Source organism: Phyllobates terribilis, unplaced genomic scaffold (assembly GCF_046119375.1).
Source record: "Phyllobates terribilis strain yellow unplaced genomic scaffold, ASM4611937v1 Scaffold_1__5_contigs__length_1240528914, whole genome shotgun sequence".
NCBI lineage: Eukaryota > Metazoa > Chordata > Amphibia > Anura > Dendrobatidae > Phyllobates > Phyllobates terribilis.
Window position 1 is genome coordinate 834,630,072 of NW_027362761.1, and position 21,563 is coordinate 834,651,634.

The following is a 21,563-nucleotide window of genomic DNA, read 5'->3' on the forward strand; positions in this document are numbered from 1 at the left end:
GTGGGCACATACCCTTACTTTCAAACCAGTCCACCTGTTTATTCTCCCTAAACAAAGAGATATTTTTGGACAGCTTGTGAAAAAAACTATCTCTTCTAAATTTAACAAAGAACAAAGCTCTAGATATTTCAAAAAGAAGGAAAATTTTTGCACCAACCATTGTGAAATAGCCAGGGCTTCTGCTCTTTGCAGCGCCTGCGTAAACTCCAGTAAATCAATTATTTGCCCCCCAAAACATATAATTTTTGTACCGATTTTACAATTTAAGAAGCCTAAGAAGTCTGGTAGTGAAGTGTGTTGTCAAATATACTGTGGTTTTCTACTGGTTGACATATGTTTTTTTTAAGACGCAGAGGTTCAGTCAGTTGAACATCACTGAGGCTCTGTTTGTTATAGAAAGCTAATACAGGATTCAATGCTGTCCTAAAATATCACAGAGTGCTCCACATCTTTTCCTGGACAGTTATAGACTTATTAGGGCTTGATATTTGCAGCAAATCGATTTGTATTGAATTAAATTTTTTGTAAAATTCGTCAAAGCTATCGAATTCGAATTTCAAAAGATTTAATCGTCTCTATTCATCATGCTTTCTCAACCCTAACCCTAGTCTAATACACATACCGAGGCTGACAGCTTTTATATTTAATCCTTATTTCCCCTGTCACACTACACAAACATGAAAGGAGAATTCCATTTCAAAGATTCACTATTGAAATCAAAACAAATATTTTAATCAGTTAAATGGGGTGTTTGATCATAAGATGTTGATCTTATGACAAAACAACAAAGTATATATTTTTTAATATGTCTTAGAATAATAAGTTTTACAATTGGATGAGTTTAAGAAAATGTTCTTGCGCTGTTATAATCTTATTAATGTGCCCCTGCTGTGTACTGTGTAATGGCGGTGTCTTACCATGCAGGAACATGATCTGAACGTACCATAGCTACTTGCCATGTGAGGATCCAAAAGAGAGTATACAGACATTACAGCATGGGATCGCAGTTGATTCCTTCTGCGAGTTAAACATGTTTAAAAACAAATGGAAACATTTTTACCTCATGGAAAGAATCAGCTGTGATCTCCTGCTGTAATGTCAGTATATTCTTTTGCATCCTCCCCTACCCAGGAGATGTGGTAAGATCAGACCATGTTCCTGTACAGTCAGACACAGTCAGACACAGCCATTACACAGCACACAGCAGGGGCACATTTATAAGATTATCTCAGCACAGGAACATTTCATTTAACACATCCAATTGTTCAACTTATTTTTATTCCAAGATCTATTAAATGAAATTTACTTTGTGGGAAAACCCCTTTAAATAGAGCTGCTAGCAGATGATCAGTAGGGCTGTCGAATGCTTGACCCCCCATGAATTCGATATTGATGACCTATAATGAGGAACAGACGAACCCTTTTAGCTCCTTTCCGTTGACAGTTTTTATGAGCTAGCAGGCAGGAAAATGGATTTACATGTTGCTGAAAGCAATTTCACATTATATATATATATATATATATATATATATATATACACAGTACAGACGAAAAGTTTGGACACACCTTCTCATTTAAAGATTTTTGTGTAATTTCTTGACTTTGAAAATTGTACATTCACACTGAAGGCATCAAAACTATGAATTAACTCATGTGGAATAATATACTTAACAAAAAAAGTGAGAAACAACTGAAAATATGTCTTATATTCTAGGCTCTTCAAAGTAGCCATCTTTTGCTTTGATGACTGCTCTGCACACTCTTAGCATTCTCTTGATGAGCTTCAAGAGGTAGTCACTGGAAATGGTTTTCACTTCACAGGTGTGCCCTGTCAGGTTTAATAAGTGGGATTTCTTGCCTTATAAATGGGGTTGGGACCATCAGTTGTGTTGTGCAGAAGTCAGGTGGATACACAGCTGATAGTCCTACGGAATAGACTGTTAGAATTTGTATTATGGCAAGAAAAAAGCAGCTAAGTAAAGAAAAATGAGAGGCCATCATTACTTTAAGAAATGAAGGTCAGTCAGTACGAAAAATTGGGAAAACTTTGAAAGTGTCCTCAAGTGCAGTTGCAAAAACCATCAAGCGCTACAAAGAAACAGGCTCACATGAGGACCGCTCAAGGAAAGAGTCACCTCTGCTTCTGAGGATAAGTTTATCTGAGTCACCAGCCTCAGAAATCGCAGGTTAACAGCAGCTCAGATTAGAGACCAGGTCAATGCCACACAGAGTTCTAGCAGCAGACACATCTCTTCAACAACTGTTAAGAGGAGACTTTGTGCAGCCGGCCTTCATGGTAAAATAGCTGTTAGGAAACTACTGCTAAGGACAGGCAACAAGCAGAAGAGACTTGTTTGGGCTAAAGAACACAAGGAATGGACATCAGACCAGTGGAAATATGTGCTTTGGTCTGATGAGCCCAAATTTGAGATCGTTAGTTTTTTTGCCTTTGTCTTTGTCAGTGTCTTTGTGCGATGCAGAAAAGGTGAACGGATAGACTCTACATGCCTGGTTCCCACCGTGAAGCATGGAGGAGGATGTGTGATGTGTGGGGGTGCTTTGTTGGTGACACTGTTGGGGATTTATTCAAAATTGAAGGCATACTGAACCAGCATGGCTACCACAGCATCTTGCAGCGGCATGCTATTCCATCCAGTTAGCGTTTAGTTGGACAATCATTTATTTTTCTACAGGACAATGACCCCAAACACACCTCCAGGCTGTGTAAAGGCTATTTGACCAAGAGGGAGAGTGATGGGGTGCTACACCAGATGACCTGGCCTCCACAGTCACCAGACCTGAACCCAATTGAGATGGTTTGGGGTGAGCTGGACCGCAGAGTGAAGGCAAAAGGGCCAACAAGTGCTAAGCATCTCTGGAAACTCCTTCAAGATTGTTGGAAGACCATTTCCGGTGACTACCCCTTGAAGCTCATCAAGAGAATGCCAAGAGTGTGCAAAGCAGTCATCAAAGCAAAAGGTGGCTACTTTGAAGAACCTAGAATATAAGACATATTTTCAGTTGTTTAACACTTTTTTGTTAAGTATATAATTCCACATGTGTTAATTCATAGTTTTGATGCCTTCAGTGTGAATGTACAATTTTCATAGTCTTGAAAATACAGAAAAATCTTTAAATGAGAAGGTGTGTCCAAACATTTGGTGTCTACTGTACATACTGTATATATATATATATATATATATATATATATATATATATATACATACATATTATGATAGACATAAACAATATGTACCATTTTTAAACCTTTTGTTTTCTTACAATGATTTGCCTTTTTTTTTGCTTATTTTACCTTTGTAGTTTCTTGTAGACACGGTTTTTGCATTTGCATTGTATAAAAACTCTGTATTGTTCTCTATATAATAGTATTGACATTTAGGCACTTCAAAAAAGTTTCATATATATGTGTACTACTTAATGCTAAAATATTTTACTATGCCAAGACCTTTCTTTTCTTTATGTTAAATGTAACTTTATGTAAAGCATTCAAATTGTGTATATTTTGTGAAAACTCATGACTGTTCAATAACAGACAATAACATAACAAAATATTAAAGTAGCTCCTTAAGGCTGATAAACTGACTGTCTTAATTAACACCTGATATATAAACCAATAGTGGGAAAATAGTAATTTGCAAGGGGTTATTATGAGCTTGTCTTCTATTACAAGTGCTATATCTAGGACAACCTATTTACTTTCAGGTTAGCATAATTCCCTTTGCAATCTATGTAATCTAAAATTGCTTAATTTATTTCCACCCCAACACTGCTTTGAATTAGGATTTATTTTACTTTAACTGGGACTTTGCAGTATCAGTACATTTTAGTACTTTCATTTCTGCAAATTTATCTTCCAAGTTGATTATATCCAGAAATAACTCCAGTATAAGTAATGCTGAACTATTACTTGCAATGTTGTTTTTACCACATGTATTATACTCATGGCAATAATGACGATATGGATTACCCTGAGTGATTTGAATAAACTGCTTATGCCTTTTCACTCAGACTACAGGAGTCATTCTAGTTTTGTAGTTATTTTCCAGAATATTTTACTAATATTAATTAATGTAATTCTAAGTAGGCTTATTAGTTTACTAAAACCATGTTTAAATTGTTCTCATTATTGTATTATAAAAAAATATATATATTTTGATTATTCCCAAAAAATATTCCCATAAAACAGTTCTTTACATCATTTTTTCTTTGTGCTATACAAATTGTGTCTTAAAAGAAAAAAATCTAACTATTTTTAATTTAAAAAAATGTATGGCATATTATAATCTTGTATTAATAACAATTTTATGAAATTAAAGTATACTTAATATTGACCTTTAGGCTTATCCGTACGGGAGAGCTAAATTTATGAGAACTCTACAGAGTCCCCATGGTTCCTTAGTGAAAAATAGGCACTCTGGATAATTTAAAACATTGGAAACATGGCATATAGAAGTAAAGTATGGTTCTGTAGACTTGTAGAGGTACCGCATAACAACTCTATACAGTTCAGATCATGTACCTAGAGATGTGTACCTCCTTACTTTTTTCACATAACTTAAGTTATCCTGAGATTTGTGTAGCAGTATTACCAGCAATTAAAATAACAAGAAAAAAACATTATATTGTGGTACACTGCCATACCATGTCAATGCTATACGTGTCTATGTGTGGCCATCCAGTGGTTGTGAATTGCAGCCATTGGAGAATTTTTAATAGTATGTCACGATAAGATATTGCTTTTGATTTGCAAGAAAATTCTCTTCGTCCAATTTCAAGAAAATGAAAAGGTGGATACATACAGTTATGGCTGAAAGAGTTGGCACCCTTGAAATTGTTCCAGAAATTGTTCAAATTGTTCCAACTGGACAATCCTGCATTGCAACCATTCATCAATTTTTCTTTGACATCCACATCAAGGGAGATTAACTACAGTGCCATAGGTTGTAAACTTTTAGATTATGTTGCGCACCATGGACAAATGGACATCAAGATGTCTGGAGATGGACTTACCACCTTGAGATTGTTGATATTTTTCAACAATTTTCATTCTCAAGTCCTCAGACAATTCTCTTCTCCTCTTTCTGTTCTCCAAAGGTTAGTGTGGCACACACAGACACACAATGCAAAGATTGAGTCAACTTTTTAACTTTTTTTCTGGTTTCAGGTGTTATTTTCATAATGCCCACACCTGTTACTTGCCACAGGTGAGTTTGAACGAGCATCACTTGCTTGAAACAAAATTGTTTACCCACAGTTTTAGAAAGGTGCCAACAATTTTGGACATAGACATGTGTATAACAAAACATGTGTAATTGCAATAATTTTCTGGAACAATTTTTAAAGAGTGCCAACACTTTCGACCATGACTGTATGTAGTAATAATGCATTATTGTAAATAGAGCCCTCATTGTTTTCTTTGACAACCAAGTTCTGTAATAGATCCAGACAGTTGTCTCTTCCCCAGGTTCTTGTTATACATTGCTCAATAAATAATTTAGAATAAGACTTTAGCCATACAAAGGTTAGAGAGTAATAACAAATAAATATAACTAAACAAAATGGCTCAATAGACTATAAAAATAGTAAGCCAAAAAATCATGTAATATTTATTGTTTTTGCAAACATGTTCTTTAATTTACTTTTTAAGCAAGCATACTGTCAGGGGGTTATGGAAGTGTGAATTCTGTAGGTTGGTTGTAATTAAATTTTTACAACTTGTCATTAGTTAATTGAACATGTAACATTTTTTGGAAACAGTATTTATTTAAATAGCTTTTTTATATAGTTAAAATTACCTTGCAGTGTATAGTACTATTTTCCAGTAGCTTATATTTGGGAGGAGGGTTTTAATTAAAATGAAGTCTGCTGTAACATTTGGCTTGCAGCAAAATCATTGATTGGTTTACCTTTTGACAAAAGCTATCAGCATTTTGAGTGCAAACCAATTACTTAAATGGTGATTAGATACAGCTTTATATTAATGTCAATGTAATGTAGAACCCAGTATGGTATGTATTCCTAGAATAGCTAGAGGCAATTCTTGTTCTGGTAGTTATAACTTGATATAAAATAATTAAGCTTTGGAAAAGTCTTGATTTTTAAAAATGCAAATAGCATTGAAAATAATTTCTATCCAAGGATAGTGATTTTGCTATAGGACAACATGTTAGCATATAGAAATGTTGTTTATATATATTTACGTATTTTACGCTAATATTATGGTAACAATGTTTCAAGTATAATTGCTTTTTGGTAACAAATGTGTTAAGTGTTGATTGTTTATTCATTCTTCACATATATTAATTGATCATATCTTAACAATAATTTAAAATTCATGCAATATAACTATTGTATATTTACCCTTAGATGACCTGACCCTTTAAATTACTTACTATGATTATATGATGTTGACAGCAAAGTTAAAGCATTAGTTTTGAGAGGGGCAGGTGTTAAGTCAGACTCCAATTACGATCGTGCAGGTTAGCAGGAAATTGGTTGACCAGGGAGCAAAGAAAATAGCAAAAGGGCACATATATCTATTTTGCCAGTTTCAGGCACTTTGCCTCTTAAGAGTAAATTGAAAATCTATTGTATCTTGCTAACCCCTTTAGAAATTGGCAAACAGAAAAATTTAGGTTGCAGCTTATTTTGTAATGAAATTTCTATAGATGAAATATTGTATGATTCTAAGCTTCAGGATGCTTGCTGGCATAGGATCTCACTCATCCCATCCTCTTAGTATTCATAAAATTGGATTTTACATAATAAATCAAAGTGCATTTTACAAGTTAAATTACAGTGTAAAATAATAGGTAAAGAAATCCAGCATACAACCCTATCATTTTGTAAAAAAACTTTCAGCTTTATTATTAAAAACATCTGAAGAATCATTAAAGGGAACCGGTCATCAAGTTTTTATACCCCATACTAATGCCATCTAGGTAAGGGCACTTTAATATTGATTACATCTATATCTGTATTTTAGAAATCTGGTTTACATTTTAGAGAAATTTATTGTTGAATTCTCATGCAATTGAGCTACAAGTGCAATGTGCGGGTACTGCACTAAAGCTCTGCTGCCTCTCTTCCTATTTCCCGCTTGTTGCCTGCCTTCTGTCAGTGATTGACAGGTCACTATACTTTCAGTGACCTGCCTCTCCTCTCAAGATTAGTTTATGTGTTGACATCCATCAGGGCACTGTATGCACAGTAAGGTCCTGATGAGGAAGACTTTCAATTTCTTTCAATCGTGGTTGTCCTGAGGAAGAAGTTTGTAAACTTCGAAACGCATTGACAAAATAAACCACTTACACTCGGATTGGCATCCCTCATCCTTTCTACATGGTTATGCAGAATTAGCCCATTTGTTTCTCCATTACCTGCAATTTCTTTGGTGTTTTCATTTTTTTTCTCTTTATAGTTTATTTTAAAATTTTTATTTATTTGTAATAATGGAATAGGGAGGTGACTGACATGATTATATATATATATATATATATATATATATTTATATATATATATATATATAACATATATATATACACATAAGTAATTTTTTATTATTTTTTTATCTCTAAGTTTTCTTTAATGGACTTGTAGATGCAATTATTCAATCGCTTATGCAGTATATTGCAATACCATAGTATTGTAGTATATAGTGAAAATATTGGTTCTTATTGAGCTCAATCTGTAGGTGAGCTTCACAGAAGTAGCAACTTGGCAATCATGGAGACCTTCAGCTGGGCCCCAGCTTCAATGGACACCATGATCCCCTTGCTGTTGGTGTTCCTCAAGAATCGGTCCCAGGCCCCCTCCTCTTCTCCTTATATACCACCATTACTACCCAGCAACAAGCCCGCTGTCTTGGGGTTTTACTTGATTCAGATCTTTCCTTCTCTCCCCATATCCAATCACTTGCCCGCTCATGTCATCTACACCTCAAAAACATTTCTAGAATCCGACCTTTTCTTACCTTTGACTCTGCAAAAACACTTACCATCGCACTGATTCATTCTCGTTTGGACTGCTGCAACTCTCTACTAATCTGTCTCCCTCTTACTAAAATTTCCCCTCTCCAATCTGTCCTAAATACAGCAGCCAACTGCTACACCGATGCCTTTTCCCTGTGCCAGTCATTGCACTGGTTACCCATGTGTTACAGAGTTCAATATAAACTCATCATCCTCACCCACAATGCGCTCCATGCTTCAGCACCACACAACATCTCCTCTCTCATCTCAGTCTACCACCCTACCCGTGCCCTCGCTAATGACCTAAGATTAACATCCTCAATAATCTGGACCTCCCACTCCCGTCTCCAAAACTTCTCACGTGCTGCACTAATTCTTTGGAATGCACTACCCAGGACTCTTCGATTAATCTCCAATACCCACAGTTTTAAGCGTGCCCTTTAAACACATTTCTTTAGACTGGCCTATCACCTCACTTCACCTATCTAACTACCCCTTTTTTGCCCCGTACAAAACTTCCTTCCAAATCAGGTCCCTCGTATCTTCTGTTCACACACCCCATCACTTAGACTATTGTGTCTGTACTTGTTCAAATATTGGTTGGTGACTGGTTCATTTAGCATTTTGTGATTACCCTTTTTTTTTACATTGATGGCTTACCATACAAGCAATTGCTACCATCCACCTTTTGTGTCTCCCCTATTTCCTCATAGATTATAAGCTTGCTAGCAGGGCTGTCTCTCCTCTTGCTGTCTGTTGATTTATGTGATTATTGTTTTTCTGTAATGTCTTTTATTGTCTGTACAAGTCCCCTCTAAAATGTAAAGTGCTGCGGAATATGTTGGCGCTACAGAAATAGCAATTATTATTATTATTATGATCGCATTGCTTGTGGGAGTCGGTTTGTACAAGCATTGATGTGCAATCCATTTAATTGCTGCTGAAAGAGATTGACAGTGATGCTTAAATGGTTAACATACACGGCCGAAGCTCATCTTTAGCCACGGGTCTTAGACACAGATATCGGCTATTTAATATAGCCAGCATCAACTGTGTGTGGAGAAGTACATGTATGTGATTTTGCATTAAGGAATTAAAGGTGTTAATGTGCCCTCTGCTTTCTATATTGTTTGCACATTTGAAATGTCTTTCCTTGATTATCTCTATAATAGTAAAATTAAAGAAAATCAATTGACTTTACAGTTGGTTAGATTCATGTTGACCATGGTAAAAAAAAAAATTGTGGCTACAGAAATGTGTTACTTATCTTGTTCCAAACTGAACTTATGTCAAGAGAATGTTTCCAATGCAACCAAGTAAGTAATGCCCTGCATTAGTTAGTTAGTTAGTAAGTAAAGCCGAATAAAGACTTGCGTCCATCAAGTTCGACCTGTTAGTTCTGTAATTGCTAAAGTTGATCCAGAGGAGGGAAAAAACCCCAAATGATTTGGCCAATCTTCACCTGAGGAAAAATTCCCTCCTGACTCTGAAACCAGCAGTCAGAATAAATCCCTGTATCAACCTACTATTTTATTCTATTTTTAAGTATATGCAGAAATCTGCCTGGTATCTAGAAATGCATCCAGTCCCCGCTTGAACTGGTTTAGTGAATCCGACATTACCGTCTCCTCACTCAGTGAATTCCATATTCTCACTGCTCTTACCGTAAAGAACCCCTTCCTATGCTGGTGCTGAAACCTTTTCTCTTCCAGTCTTAGTGAATGCCCTCTTGTTACCGTAATATCCCTCCTTTTGAACAAATCCCGGGCAAGATCTCTATACTGTCCCCTAACATATTTGTACACATTTATTATGTCCCCCCTCAACCTTCTCTTTTCCAGGCTGAATAGTCCTAGTTTTGCCAACCTCTCTGGGTATTGCAGTCCCTCCATTCCCCTTATTAATTTTGTTGCCCTCCTTTGTACCTTTTCAAGCTCATTTATATCCTTTCTATATATTGGGGCCCATAACTGAGCACAGTATTCCAAGTGTGGTCTGACCAGTGCTTTTTACAGTGGCAGAACAATGTTCTCATCCTTTGCAGCTATACCTCTTCTGATAGATCCCATTACCCTGTTTGCCCTTACAGCAGCCGCCTGACTTTGGACACTCCAATTTAGTTTGCTATCAATCAAGATGCCCAAGTCCTTCTCCATCTCTGAATTCCCCAATGATTTCCCATTCAGTGAATACTGGTGACTTCCATTTTTCCTTCCCATATGTATGACCTTACATTTCTCCTCGTTAAACCTCATTTGCCATTGAATGCTCCACCTACCCAGCTTATCCAAATCCCTCTGTAGGTCTGCACTGTCCTCTTTTGTATTAATTGTTTTACATAACTTTGTGTCATCTGCAAATATTGATATTTTACTTTTTATCCCGTTGACTATGTCGTTAATAAAGATATTAAATAACATTGGGCCTAGTACAGACCCCTGTGGTACCCCACTAGTGACGCTTACCCATTCTGAGTATATTCCATTTATAACCACCCTCTGCCTTCTATCCTTTAGCCAGTTATCTACCCACTTGCAGACATTTTCCCCCAGCCCCATCATACTCATTTTGTATACCAACCTATTATGTGGCACGCTATCGAACGCTTTTGAGAAGTCGAGATACACGACATCCACTGGTTCCCCCTGATCTACTCGAGAGCTAACCTCCTCGTAGAAGTCAATCAGGTTTGTTTGGCAGGAGCGATTCCTCATGAATCCATGTTGGTTCGGGGTTAATAGATTATTAGCATCAAGATGCTCCATGATTGCCTCATTAATAAAGCCTTCAAAAATTTTGCCCACAACGGACGTCAGACTCACCGGCCGATAGTTTCCGGCGTCACTTTTCGCTCCCTTTTTGAATATTGGCACTACATTCGCCTGTCGCCAATCAAGTGGTACAGACCCAGTCTCAACAGAGTCCTTAAATATAAGATATAACGGTCTGTCTATCACATGACTTAGTTCCCTTAGTACCCGAGGGTGTATGCCATCAGGTCCTGGTGATTTGGTTATTTTAATGTTACTGAGGCGTTTCTGTACCCCAGCTTGGGTTAGATTTGTCATACTTAGTGGAGGATTAAGTTTGTCACTTCTCATTTCTCCTGTTAGTTCTTTTTCCTTTGTGAAAGTTGACGAAAAAAATGTATTTAATAGATTAGCTTTATCCTCATCTTTCTCTATGATTTTGCCTTCATCACTTTTTATCGGTCCAATATTATTCGATTTAATACTTTTACTATTTATATACGTAAAGAACAGTTTGGGATTTGATCTACTTTCCCTAGCAATACGTCTCTCTGTTTCCTCCTTTGCTATTTTTATTTGTTTTTTACAGGTTCTCATTTTTTCCTTGTAACACATTAGTGCCTCCTGCTGTTTTCCTGTTTTAATCTCTTGAATGCCTCTTTTTTGCTATTTAACGCCCCTTTTACGTTCTTGTTCAACCATATTGGTTTCCTCTTATTTCGGGCCCTTTTATTCCCATACGGTATATACCTCTCGCACTGAGTATTCAGAATTCTTTTGAAGGTTTCCCATTTACTATTCGTATTTCCTTGATTAAGAACTTTGTCCCAGTCTATAAGTTGAAGGTTTTCTTTCAGCTGATCAAACTTCGCCCTCCTAAAGTTTAATGTTTTAGTTCTTCCCTTATTGATAACCCTACTGAAGGGCATTTTGAAATTGATAATATTATGATCGCTATTACCTAGGTGCCCCCCTATCTGTACCTCAGTTATTCTATCAGGCCTATTAGTCAATATTAAGTCCAACACGGCCTTCCCTCTCGTTGGTTCCTGCACTAGTTGGGAGAGATAATTATCCTTAATATTTGTCAAGAACCTTTTTCCATTCTGCAATCTACAGGTTTCTGTTTCCCAGTCAATATCCGGGTAGTTGAAATCCCCCATTACAATCACCTCATTATGTTTTGCTACTTTGTCTATTTGTCCTAATAGCAGTTTCTCATTCTCCTCTGTTATATTAGGTGGCTTATAGAAGACCCCCAGTAATATTTTATTATTATTTTTTGCCCCCTCGATCTCTACCCACATGGACTCGACCCCCTCTTCTCCCTCTCCTATATCTTCCCTTAGTCTGGGCTTTAGACGTGACCTTACATATAAGCAGACTCCTCCGCCCTTCCCCTGTTTCCGGTCCCTTCTAAATAAACTATAATCTGTTAAATTTACCGCCCAGTCGTAGCTATCGTCTAGCCAAGTCTCTGTTATACCTACGATGTCATACCTCTCCTCCGATATAAGCGCCCGCAGCTCATCCGCCTTATTGGTCAGGCTTCTTGCGTTGGTCAGCATGCAAGATAAAACTTTGGGGTTATTTAGCATCCTATTCTTCTCTAACGATCTAACTGTACTATCCCCACCCCCCTCTCCACCCTCATTATATTCACTTCTCCCCTTCCCCCTTGCTTGCCTCACATCCCACCTATTTCCTTGGTTTCCCCCCCCGTCTCTAGTTTAAAAACTCCTCCAACCTATTAGCCATCTTCTTCCCCAGCACCGCTGCACCCTCCCCATTGAGGTGCAGCCCGTCCCTACGGTAGAGCCTGTAGCCGACAGCGAAGTCGGCCCAGTTCTCCATGAACCCAAACCCTTCTGCCTTGCACCAACTCTTTAGCCACTTATTCACCTCCCGTTGGTGCTCCTGTGTGGCTCGCGGGATTGGTAGTATTTCTGAGAAAACTACCTTGGAGGTCCTTGCCCTAAGCTTCCTACCTAGATCCCTGAAATCATTTTTAAGGACCCTCCATCTACCACTCACTTTGTCATTGGTGCCAATGTGGACCATGACCGCTGGGTCTTCGCCAGCCCCACCCAGTAACCTGTCAACCCGATCCGCGATGTGCCGGACTCGAGCGCCAGGGAGGCAGCACACCGTTCGGCGATCCCGGTCTTTGTGACAGATTGCCCTGTCTGTCCCCCTAATAATAGAGTCACCCACTACCAGGACCTGTCTAGCCTGCCCTACACTTCCCCCCTCCCCCTCATTACTGAAGCATACACTCCCCCGGCGGTCAGAGGATCTGTCGTGCTCCAATAATGCCGGTTCTGAACCAGCCTTCCTATACTTCTTCCCTCTATCCCTTCTAACTGTTACCCAGCTCCCTGCCTGTTCAGCCTGCACTTCCCCACTAAGCTCCACCCCCAGTGTTGACCCATTGAGTGTCTGCTCGGTGAGCAGCAAACTCCGTTCCATGTTGTCGATGCTCCTCAGTACCGCTATCTGAGCACTTAGATCCAGGATTTGGGCTTCCAAGTGCACGATATGCTCACATCTCTCGCAGCAGTATGGATCCCTGAGCGGTAGCTCAGGGAATGCATACATTGCGCAAGATGTACACTGCACGGCTCCGGCCAACATGGACGTCATTCTAAATATGGGGATACAGTCAGTATATATGTACAAGTACAAAACACAATTATTTATATATAGGTGTATGGACGGGGATCAATTAGGGATGTGCAAGTGTATCGATTAGATATCGGCGCAGGATCAGTTAAGTATGGACGGGGGATCAATTAAGTATCAATTAAGTATGGACGGGGGATCAGCTGAGTGGGTCAGGTGGATTAATTCAGTATGGACGGTGTGTCAATTAACTATGGACTGGGATCAATAAGTATGGACTGGGGAAATAATTAATTGTGGACTAGGGAATCAATCAATTAATTATGGACAGGGGGTTTAATTAAATAGGATGGGGGGTAAAGCAAATAAATAGGTCTGGACGGTGGGTCAATTAACTAAGGACTGGGGATCAATAAGTATCAATAATATCAATAAATATGGACTGGGGAAATAATTAATTGTGGTCTGGGGAATCAATCAATTAATTATGGACAGGGGTTAATTAAATATGGTGGGGGATAAGGCAAATAGATAGGGACTGGGGATGAGTAAAAGTGGACAAGGGGAATCTATTAAATAGGACAAGGGGGATCAATCAATTATGGGCTGGGGGGGTCAATCATTTAAATGTGGTCAGGGGGATCACTTTAATATGGACAGGGGGTGGTCGGGGATCAATTAAATGAGGACGGGGGGTCAATTTAATGTGGTCAGAGGGATCAGTTAAATATGGACGGGGGTGTTCAGGGGAATCAATTTAAATATGGACGGGGCTGATCAATTAAATATGGACGGGGGGGTAATCAATTAAATATGGACTAGGGAATACAATACAATTACAATACAGATACAAATACAATACAGTACAGTACACACTTGGGTTCAGTAGTACTGACAGTACATAGCATGCGAACAGGATTATTGCTGTGCTACTAGCCTTTATCTTCTTGTAATGTCTAGGATATAATGGGATAGACCGGCACATTTAAGAAAAAAAAAGTACAATAATCTTTGCAGCTTGTTTCAGTTTGATAAATCCATTCTATTAACTATGTTCTATTATACTCTAATAAGAAGTTAAAAAATAAGAACAGATTTAGGGAGAATTTCTTAAAAACAATTAATTTTGTAACTTAAACACTTTCAATTCCGTAATGTGGTGCCTCGGCCCTGAACCATTATTCCAATTATTCAGATGCTGAATTTCATGATGTAAAGTAATCCGAAAAAAGCACCAAATCCTCTTTAATGTATTTTCAGCAGTGTCTGGTGTTTTACATTTAAAATATTAATTAAATTGCGGTACAAACAGTGCCCTGTATAACAAAACAATCAAGGATTGAGGTTATAGCAGAGGAATAAAAATAACAAACACAATTCCAATGAGTGGTTAGGATGGAGAAAGGAAGGTAAAATAAAAATACAGAAAAATCTGTTAATAGTGTGGAAGTCATGAAAGATGAAAACAGCAACCATATTCATGAGCAGGCAGTATCATCAGGGAAGCTAATAGAAGTGTATGCTATTTTTACTGCCGATAAATTTATTTCTCTATATTCTAGAAGTAAATTGGAGCTTAGATATGAAAAAGAAAAACTATTTGCTAAATGACAGCATGCAAAAGCGAACACTTCACGATTATTTTTTTCTTTATTACTTTAGAAGAGTTAACTAGCGCTTTTGTGCAATTCAAAGGTGTAATGCAAAACATAATGAACCCAGGGTGTTTACAATTTTTAACCCCTTTTATTACATATATTGCTAAAGAGGAATCAAACACGACAAATAACTACAATTGACAAAATGTACCCAAAATAAATCGGGGACAACAATTAGTAAGGTATAAAATAGATGAAGCTTATTAATAAATATATAAAATATTTCAATAGACGGCATGGGAAACATCAGAGTAACAGATAAACATCACAGTATTCTAAATGGTGTAATAGACTTTAAAGGGCAGCATCGTGGCTCAATGGTTTGCACTGTAGCCTTGCAGCACTGGGGTCATAGGTTTAAATCCCACCAAGGACAACATCTGCAAGGAGTTTTTATGTTCTCCCCGTGTTTGTGCGGGTTTTCTCCCACACTCTAAAGACATACTGTGAGCCCCAATGTGGACAGTGATGATGATGTCTGTAAAGCGCTCTGTAATTTATGACACTATATAAACGAGATAAATAAATAAAAAAACTAAACATATCTCTGATGTAATGGGCAATAAAGCCCCTCCCCCTTTTTATAATAAAGTAAATCGATGAATTTATTAAGAAACATACATAATAAACAAATATAGACTGACAATTAGCAGTGCAAATAGAAGAATAAGCAACACTATGCTAAAATAGACACATAGAGACCTCAAAGAAATGTATAATAATAAATACGATGAGGACAAATCCCATAGTCATGTTGACATAGGAAAAATTTAAAAAAAGAAGAGGACCCACATGTGCTAAATAAAAATACTACACCAGACAATAAAGACAATATATATATATACCTTGAGACATGATATGCCAAGAGAGGAAATAATAAAGGAGGATGAGGGGCGCACTGCACCTCAACATTTCACCAGCACTAGGCTTTGTCAGGAATGTTCCATAGTTTGCTCTAAAATTAGCTTGTACACTGCTTGAACAATTTGAACGTCAATTGTATTTTATTTATTTGGTGTGTATAAGGAAACTGAAAAAAAAACAGCCAATTCATTATAACTAGCATTGTGCATGCCAGTCTTAGTGAAGGGATCACTAGAGTACAATATGCAAAATTCATTATGAGGCGCACAGCACTTAATGAATTTACCGCATCCTATTAGTGGAGTGTGCTTTGCCAGAAATACTTCTCCTGTCAACAACTAGAGTAGCATTTCTGGTGTAAGAAATGCAAGGATTTTTGTTGAATTTGACAGGTGGGCGCAGCCACCCCCTGTCCCAACCTGGTTCCTCCCCTGCTCTGCTCATTTTGGCGAAGCTGCGTCAAACTGTGAAAACTATGGATTGTGCAAAATGTTGCGACTTATTAAAGTGTTGTGCACCAATTTTCTTGCATAAAAGCTATAGTGCATTGAGGCCTAAAACTTCATACACTCATAGAATCAACAACAAAATCTACAGTTTGCCGATGTTGCTCTCGGTAGGATTTAAATCCTGGACTCCAGTACTATAAAGTCATAGTCATGGTGTTGCCTTAGTCATAGTAACATCCAACCCCTGTTATTTGTTGCTATTATCAGCTTTGAAATAATATTTATCATGCAGAACAAACCCACATGACTGAGATTACAGATAGGGGAACATCTGAATAAATTAATATGCAGTTTTGATATTTTTCTCATGACCAGTTTTTTATTAGGGCACTGATTAATATGAATAGACTGTCTGCAACCCAATTTACTTATCTATCTATCTATTTCATATCTATTTATTTATCTATCCATCTATTCCATATCTATCTATTTATCTCTACGTGTTTTCCAGTAGCAATATTGAAGTCCCTTAGCCATAGTTATGATTTTTATCTTGTACTTCCTGATTTTGTTATTGTAGGATTTTTATGGTTCACAAGTGCACAGAGAAAATTTGTCATAAACTATGGAGTTTTCTTCCACAGTAGTTATATTTCCAGCTCTTTGCAGCCGAATTATGCTATAAAAAATTAGTGCTTCAGAAGGGTTCAGAAAACAGGTAGCAGATCAACATCTGAAGTTGGTTACAGAAAAAGCCATCCTTCCATTCCCCAGAGCAGTTACAAACAAATGCATTTCCTTTTGCTCTGGGGGACTTGACAGCTGCTGTTATCCTCTGCTGTTACACTTTTTTTTTCTGTTGATTTGCTTTTACTGTTAGTGACTGCCAGAATCAGTTTGCCTCGGTTCTTCTCAGTAACCAGCTTGAATCCACAACTATTTTATTTACTATGGCTGCATATTAAAATTCTACATTGAAGTCTGAAAAATCTATAATGATAACTATTACAGTCTCAGTGATATTCACATACAGCCCGACAGAGTGCAGAAATAAACTGCAATTGATACCTTGTATAAAATGTTATAACTCTGCTTTATCTCACATCTAAAGGCTGACCTCAACTACATGTTTAAAATCGTAGCAATAAAGAAATGATATAATACTATGCATCTGTACAGCATACAAAAGGATTTATGATTTATAAATAGAGATGGTATAAATTGATTTCTATATCCAATCCGGGGGTAAGGTCTGTAATATACGGTGACTGTAGAGAACCCCTGCACACATCCTCATATTTGCTGGTATCCGCAGCTCTACTTTTGATTTATCCGGATTTCACAAATACTTTATGGCTTGTTAAGCAAAAGAGCAGCTGGATATGCTGTCAGAGAAGAGGTTGTTTTCAGGATCCCCATCCAATGACTACAGATTACTGATGTGGTTGCTGGATGGGGTATTGTGAATCACTTATCAGTATTTAGCATGAATGAATTCAATTAAAGGTTTCCAATGAAAAATGTGGAATTTTTCCTAGAGTAGTGTTTCTCAAATTCAATTCTCAAATACCCCACACTCAGCTCATTTTCTAAGGATTCCAGTAGTGTTACATGTGTAATATAATCATAGTCGTAGTTTATAAATTACCAGATGTCAAGTGATACCGATGTAGTATTGCTAAACACATATATCATGATACAGAAATGATTAATTTGTCACCTGACTTGACATTGCTAATGACCTTTGGTGTGTCTGCTGCTTTCTGCATTGAGATATTTTTCTAGGATGTGGTATAGTTGACATGGTCTCAAATCGCAGCTTGTTAGGTGTCCTTGAAACTAGAGGGTTTTGTTTTTCAGAAGGCCACCAAACATGTCCCAAGATAACGTTCTGTAGGTTAAACATTTAATAAAGAAAATAGACTGCATTGGTTGTTTCCCCATTCCAGAAAATTAACTAGACAATGCTAACAATCCATAAGCTTCCAGGACCTCCACCAGTTGGACAGGCTGTTTTTCTGATAGAAGTCATTCGAACATGCAGGATCTCCATCAATTAAATATAATGTTTTCTCATGGAAGTTGTGCTTAATTGTTGGAGATCCAGGAAGTTGGATCTTCACTGATAAGCAAGTGATTGAATGATATAGTGCATTTCTTCGATGGGGAATATCCAATAGAGCAGTGTTCCCCATCTCCAGTCCTCAAGGCCCACCAACAGGCAATGTTTTCAGGATTTCCTTAGTATTGCCCAGGTGATAATTGCATCATCTGTACAGGTAATAATTCCATCACCTGTGTAATAGTAAGGAAATCCTGAAAACATGACCTGTTGGTGGGCCTTGAGGACTGGAGTTGGGGAACAATGCAAAAGAGTATATATTTTCTGTATTAAGGGTGTATTCTATGAAACCTTAACTTGGAACATGCTTAGTGGTCCTCCAAAAAAACCCAAAAAGGATTATTCTAGAACAATGCTTTTCAAGAACATCTAGCTAACAGGCTATAATTTAAGGACATTTTTCTGCAGAGAGGCTAAAGCAGCATCGTTGGATCAATAAGGTTCCTAGCAGTTAGAGCCCCAAATATCAGAAAGTAATGATGTCTTATAATATAACATAATACTTACTCTGAGTTCAATTTTCAATGGTAATATTTATTATAAGCCACGTTATAAACTTGTTGTTTTATATTTTTTTTGTATACTAGTCAAAATGTTTTTACCTTAATGATTTGTTTTCTTTATTTTTAGGTCCAGAGAAATGCTGCAAGTACAGAAAGCTCTGTTTACAAAGCTATCAGACCTGTTCATTGTTTCCAGCATTATCAGTTCAAGACCAACATCTGGACACAAGACGCTTTACACTAATGTATTCAATTAAGTATCATTAAATTGTAATAAGCTCCAGTAACAAAACAATAATGTATTCACAAATGATGCTGCTAAACTACAGTTTTGCATTATCTCAAGTGAAAATACTCCTTTTTAACATTGGTGTATAGATATATTTTCATTGCAAGGACTTTAATAACTAAATAAATGGGTATTATCCCTCTGGGGGAAACGTTTTTATATAATAATTTAAAATACAGGAGGACCATTCACTTGGACCAGTAGACAGCACATTGTTTTCAGAGGCTTTTTTTCACCAATGCAGCAAATATTTACTGTTACTCATTAACAATTTATGAGAAAAACAATATGCTGTCTAATCTGATTTTGTTAAATTATTTTCTAAAATGTTTTGTTTATTTCTGAAATCTGACAAGAAAATGACTGTACAATGCAATTGCTAAATTATACCATTAAACATTTAAATTTGTAAAACTCAATCAATGTTCTTTTGTATTTCAATTTGTAAAGAAGATAATTTAAGGTAACATATTTATTAATTGCTTTATTCACTTATTATTCACACTAACTATGCTCATTGGCTTGGAAAGAAAGTGAGAAACCTGTACTTCCAAAATTAGATTTTGTTCAACTTACAGTATCTTACAGCCACCAATGTCAGCTTTATTGATTTTCACAAAGGCACTTTTCTGTTACCACGTCACTCTCTATAGGCAACCATTAACTTGACAGCAAATTGTCAGAGTAAAGAAGGATCAGGATTTTGGCTTTCAACATGTTTGATCCTTTACTCTCAGGAGTTAGTCCACCACCAGAAATGTCTGGTAACAACATATTCTCCTTTTCCTGTTGAGAAAACCTGCAGTTCCAGCTATCTGACTGTTCATGTTTAATGGGGTCAGAGGGAATAGATGAGTGTTTGGCTAAAATCTATACACATATTAATGAGAAGATACAATGAGATATCTTGCTCTATCTTAACCATTTCGGCATGCAGAGAAAAACTTGTGTCAGAAAGACCAAAGCTTAAAAATTCATTGTTGATGGTATTAAATAGAGATGAGCAGATCAATCTACAGAGGATCGACGTTGAGTCAAATCTTCTCAAATTCGCAGATCCCTGTGGATTCAATCACCTTTTAATTTGATTCACGAGGATAACAAGAAAAAAATGACTGGCTCCATTTCACAAACTGCTGAAAACTTCCCCATAATGCCTTACAGCTACCGCATCACAAAATCTAGTGCTGCCATTCATGGAGGACAATCACAAGAAATACAAAATATGTCAGCCGGCCAAGAAACACAATTTTGAGATTTTACAGTGTAAGGATAGGTGGTCATAGTGCACAGCTCAGTCCACATAGAGAGAAAAGGGCCTAATCTAATAATGGTGTACTACTGCAGAGTGCTAGCAAAAATGCACAGGCTTCCAGTATCCGTTGTTTCAGATGCTGCACATCTCGTATCTTCACAGCATAGACAATTGCCTTCAGATGGCCCCAAAGATAAAAGTCTAAGGGGGTCAGATCGGGAGACCTTGGTGGCCATTCAACTGGCCCATGACAGCCAATCCACTTTCCAGGAAACTGTTCATGTAGGAATGCTCAGACCTGACACCCATAATGTGGTGGTGCACCATCTTGTTGGAAAAACTCAGGGAACGTGCCATCTTCAGTGAATAAAGAGGGCAACACATCATCATGTAGCAATTTCAGATATCCAGTGGCATTGAGGTTTCCATTGATGAAGAATGGCCCCACTATCTTTGTACCCCATATACCACACCATACCATCAAGATACGAGATGTGCAGCATCTGAAACATCGGATACTTGAAGCTTGTGCTAGCATTTCTTCTGCGGTGTTGCTATCAGCGTGTCAAGAGTGGGAGAAGAGGGTTGCATTGACAATCCAACACAATGGGCAGCACTTTGAACACATCTTATAACTGGTCAAAAACTTGTTAAAAACTTATGAAAGAATAAAGTTACGTTAAAACCAAGTGCACCATTGTTTTTCTTATGAAATTCTCAATAAGTTTGATGTGTCACATGACGCTCTTCCCATTGATACAAATAAAGTTGGATCCAAAATGGCCAACTTCAAAATGGCTGCCATGGTCACCACCCATCTGGAAAAGTTTTCCCCCTCCCATATACAAATGTACCACAAACAGGAAGTTGATATCACCAACCATTACCATTTAATTTAGGTGTATCCATATAAATGGCCCACCCTGTAGAAACACGTGCACCACTTCTGGATTTATCACCCGCTCCTGGACTTGGCTTACAAATACTGATATGAAATACTGACCAAATACTGATAGTGTAACCATAGCCTAATACTCCAAAAATTCAAGTGATATAGCAA

General features: G+C 37.4%; 1 protein-coding gene across 2 annotated transcripts in view; it reads left to right on the top strand.

Moving 5' to 3' along the window:
* CCSER1 (coiled-coil serine rich protein 1) overlaps nt 1–19,628 on the top strand; it is a 1,466,148-nt gene extending 1,446,520 nt beyond the window's left edge. For both annotated transcript variants that reach the window (XM_073638131.1, XM_073638138.1), the window contains exon 10: nt 19,087–19,628. In XM_073638131.1, the coding sequence (XP_073494232.1) occupies nt 19,087–19,203 (117 nt within the window). In that variant the 3' untranslated portion in view covers nt 19,204–19,628. The remainder of the gene's footprint in view (nt 1–19,086) is intronic.
* Nucleotides 19,629–21,563: the final 1,935 nt, after the last annotated feature.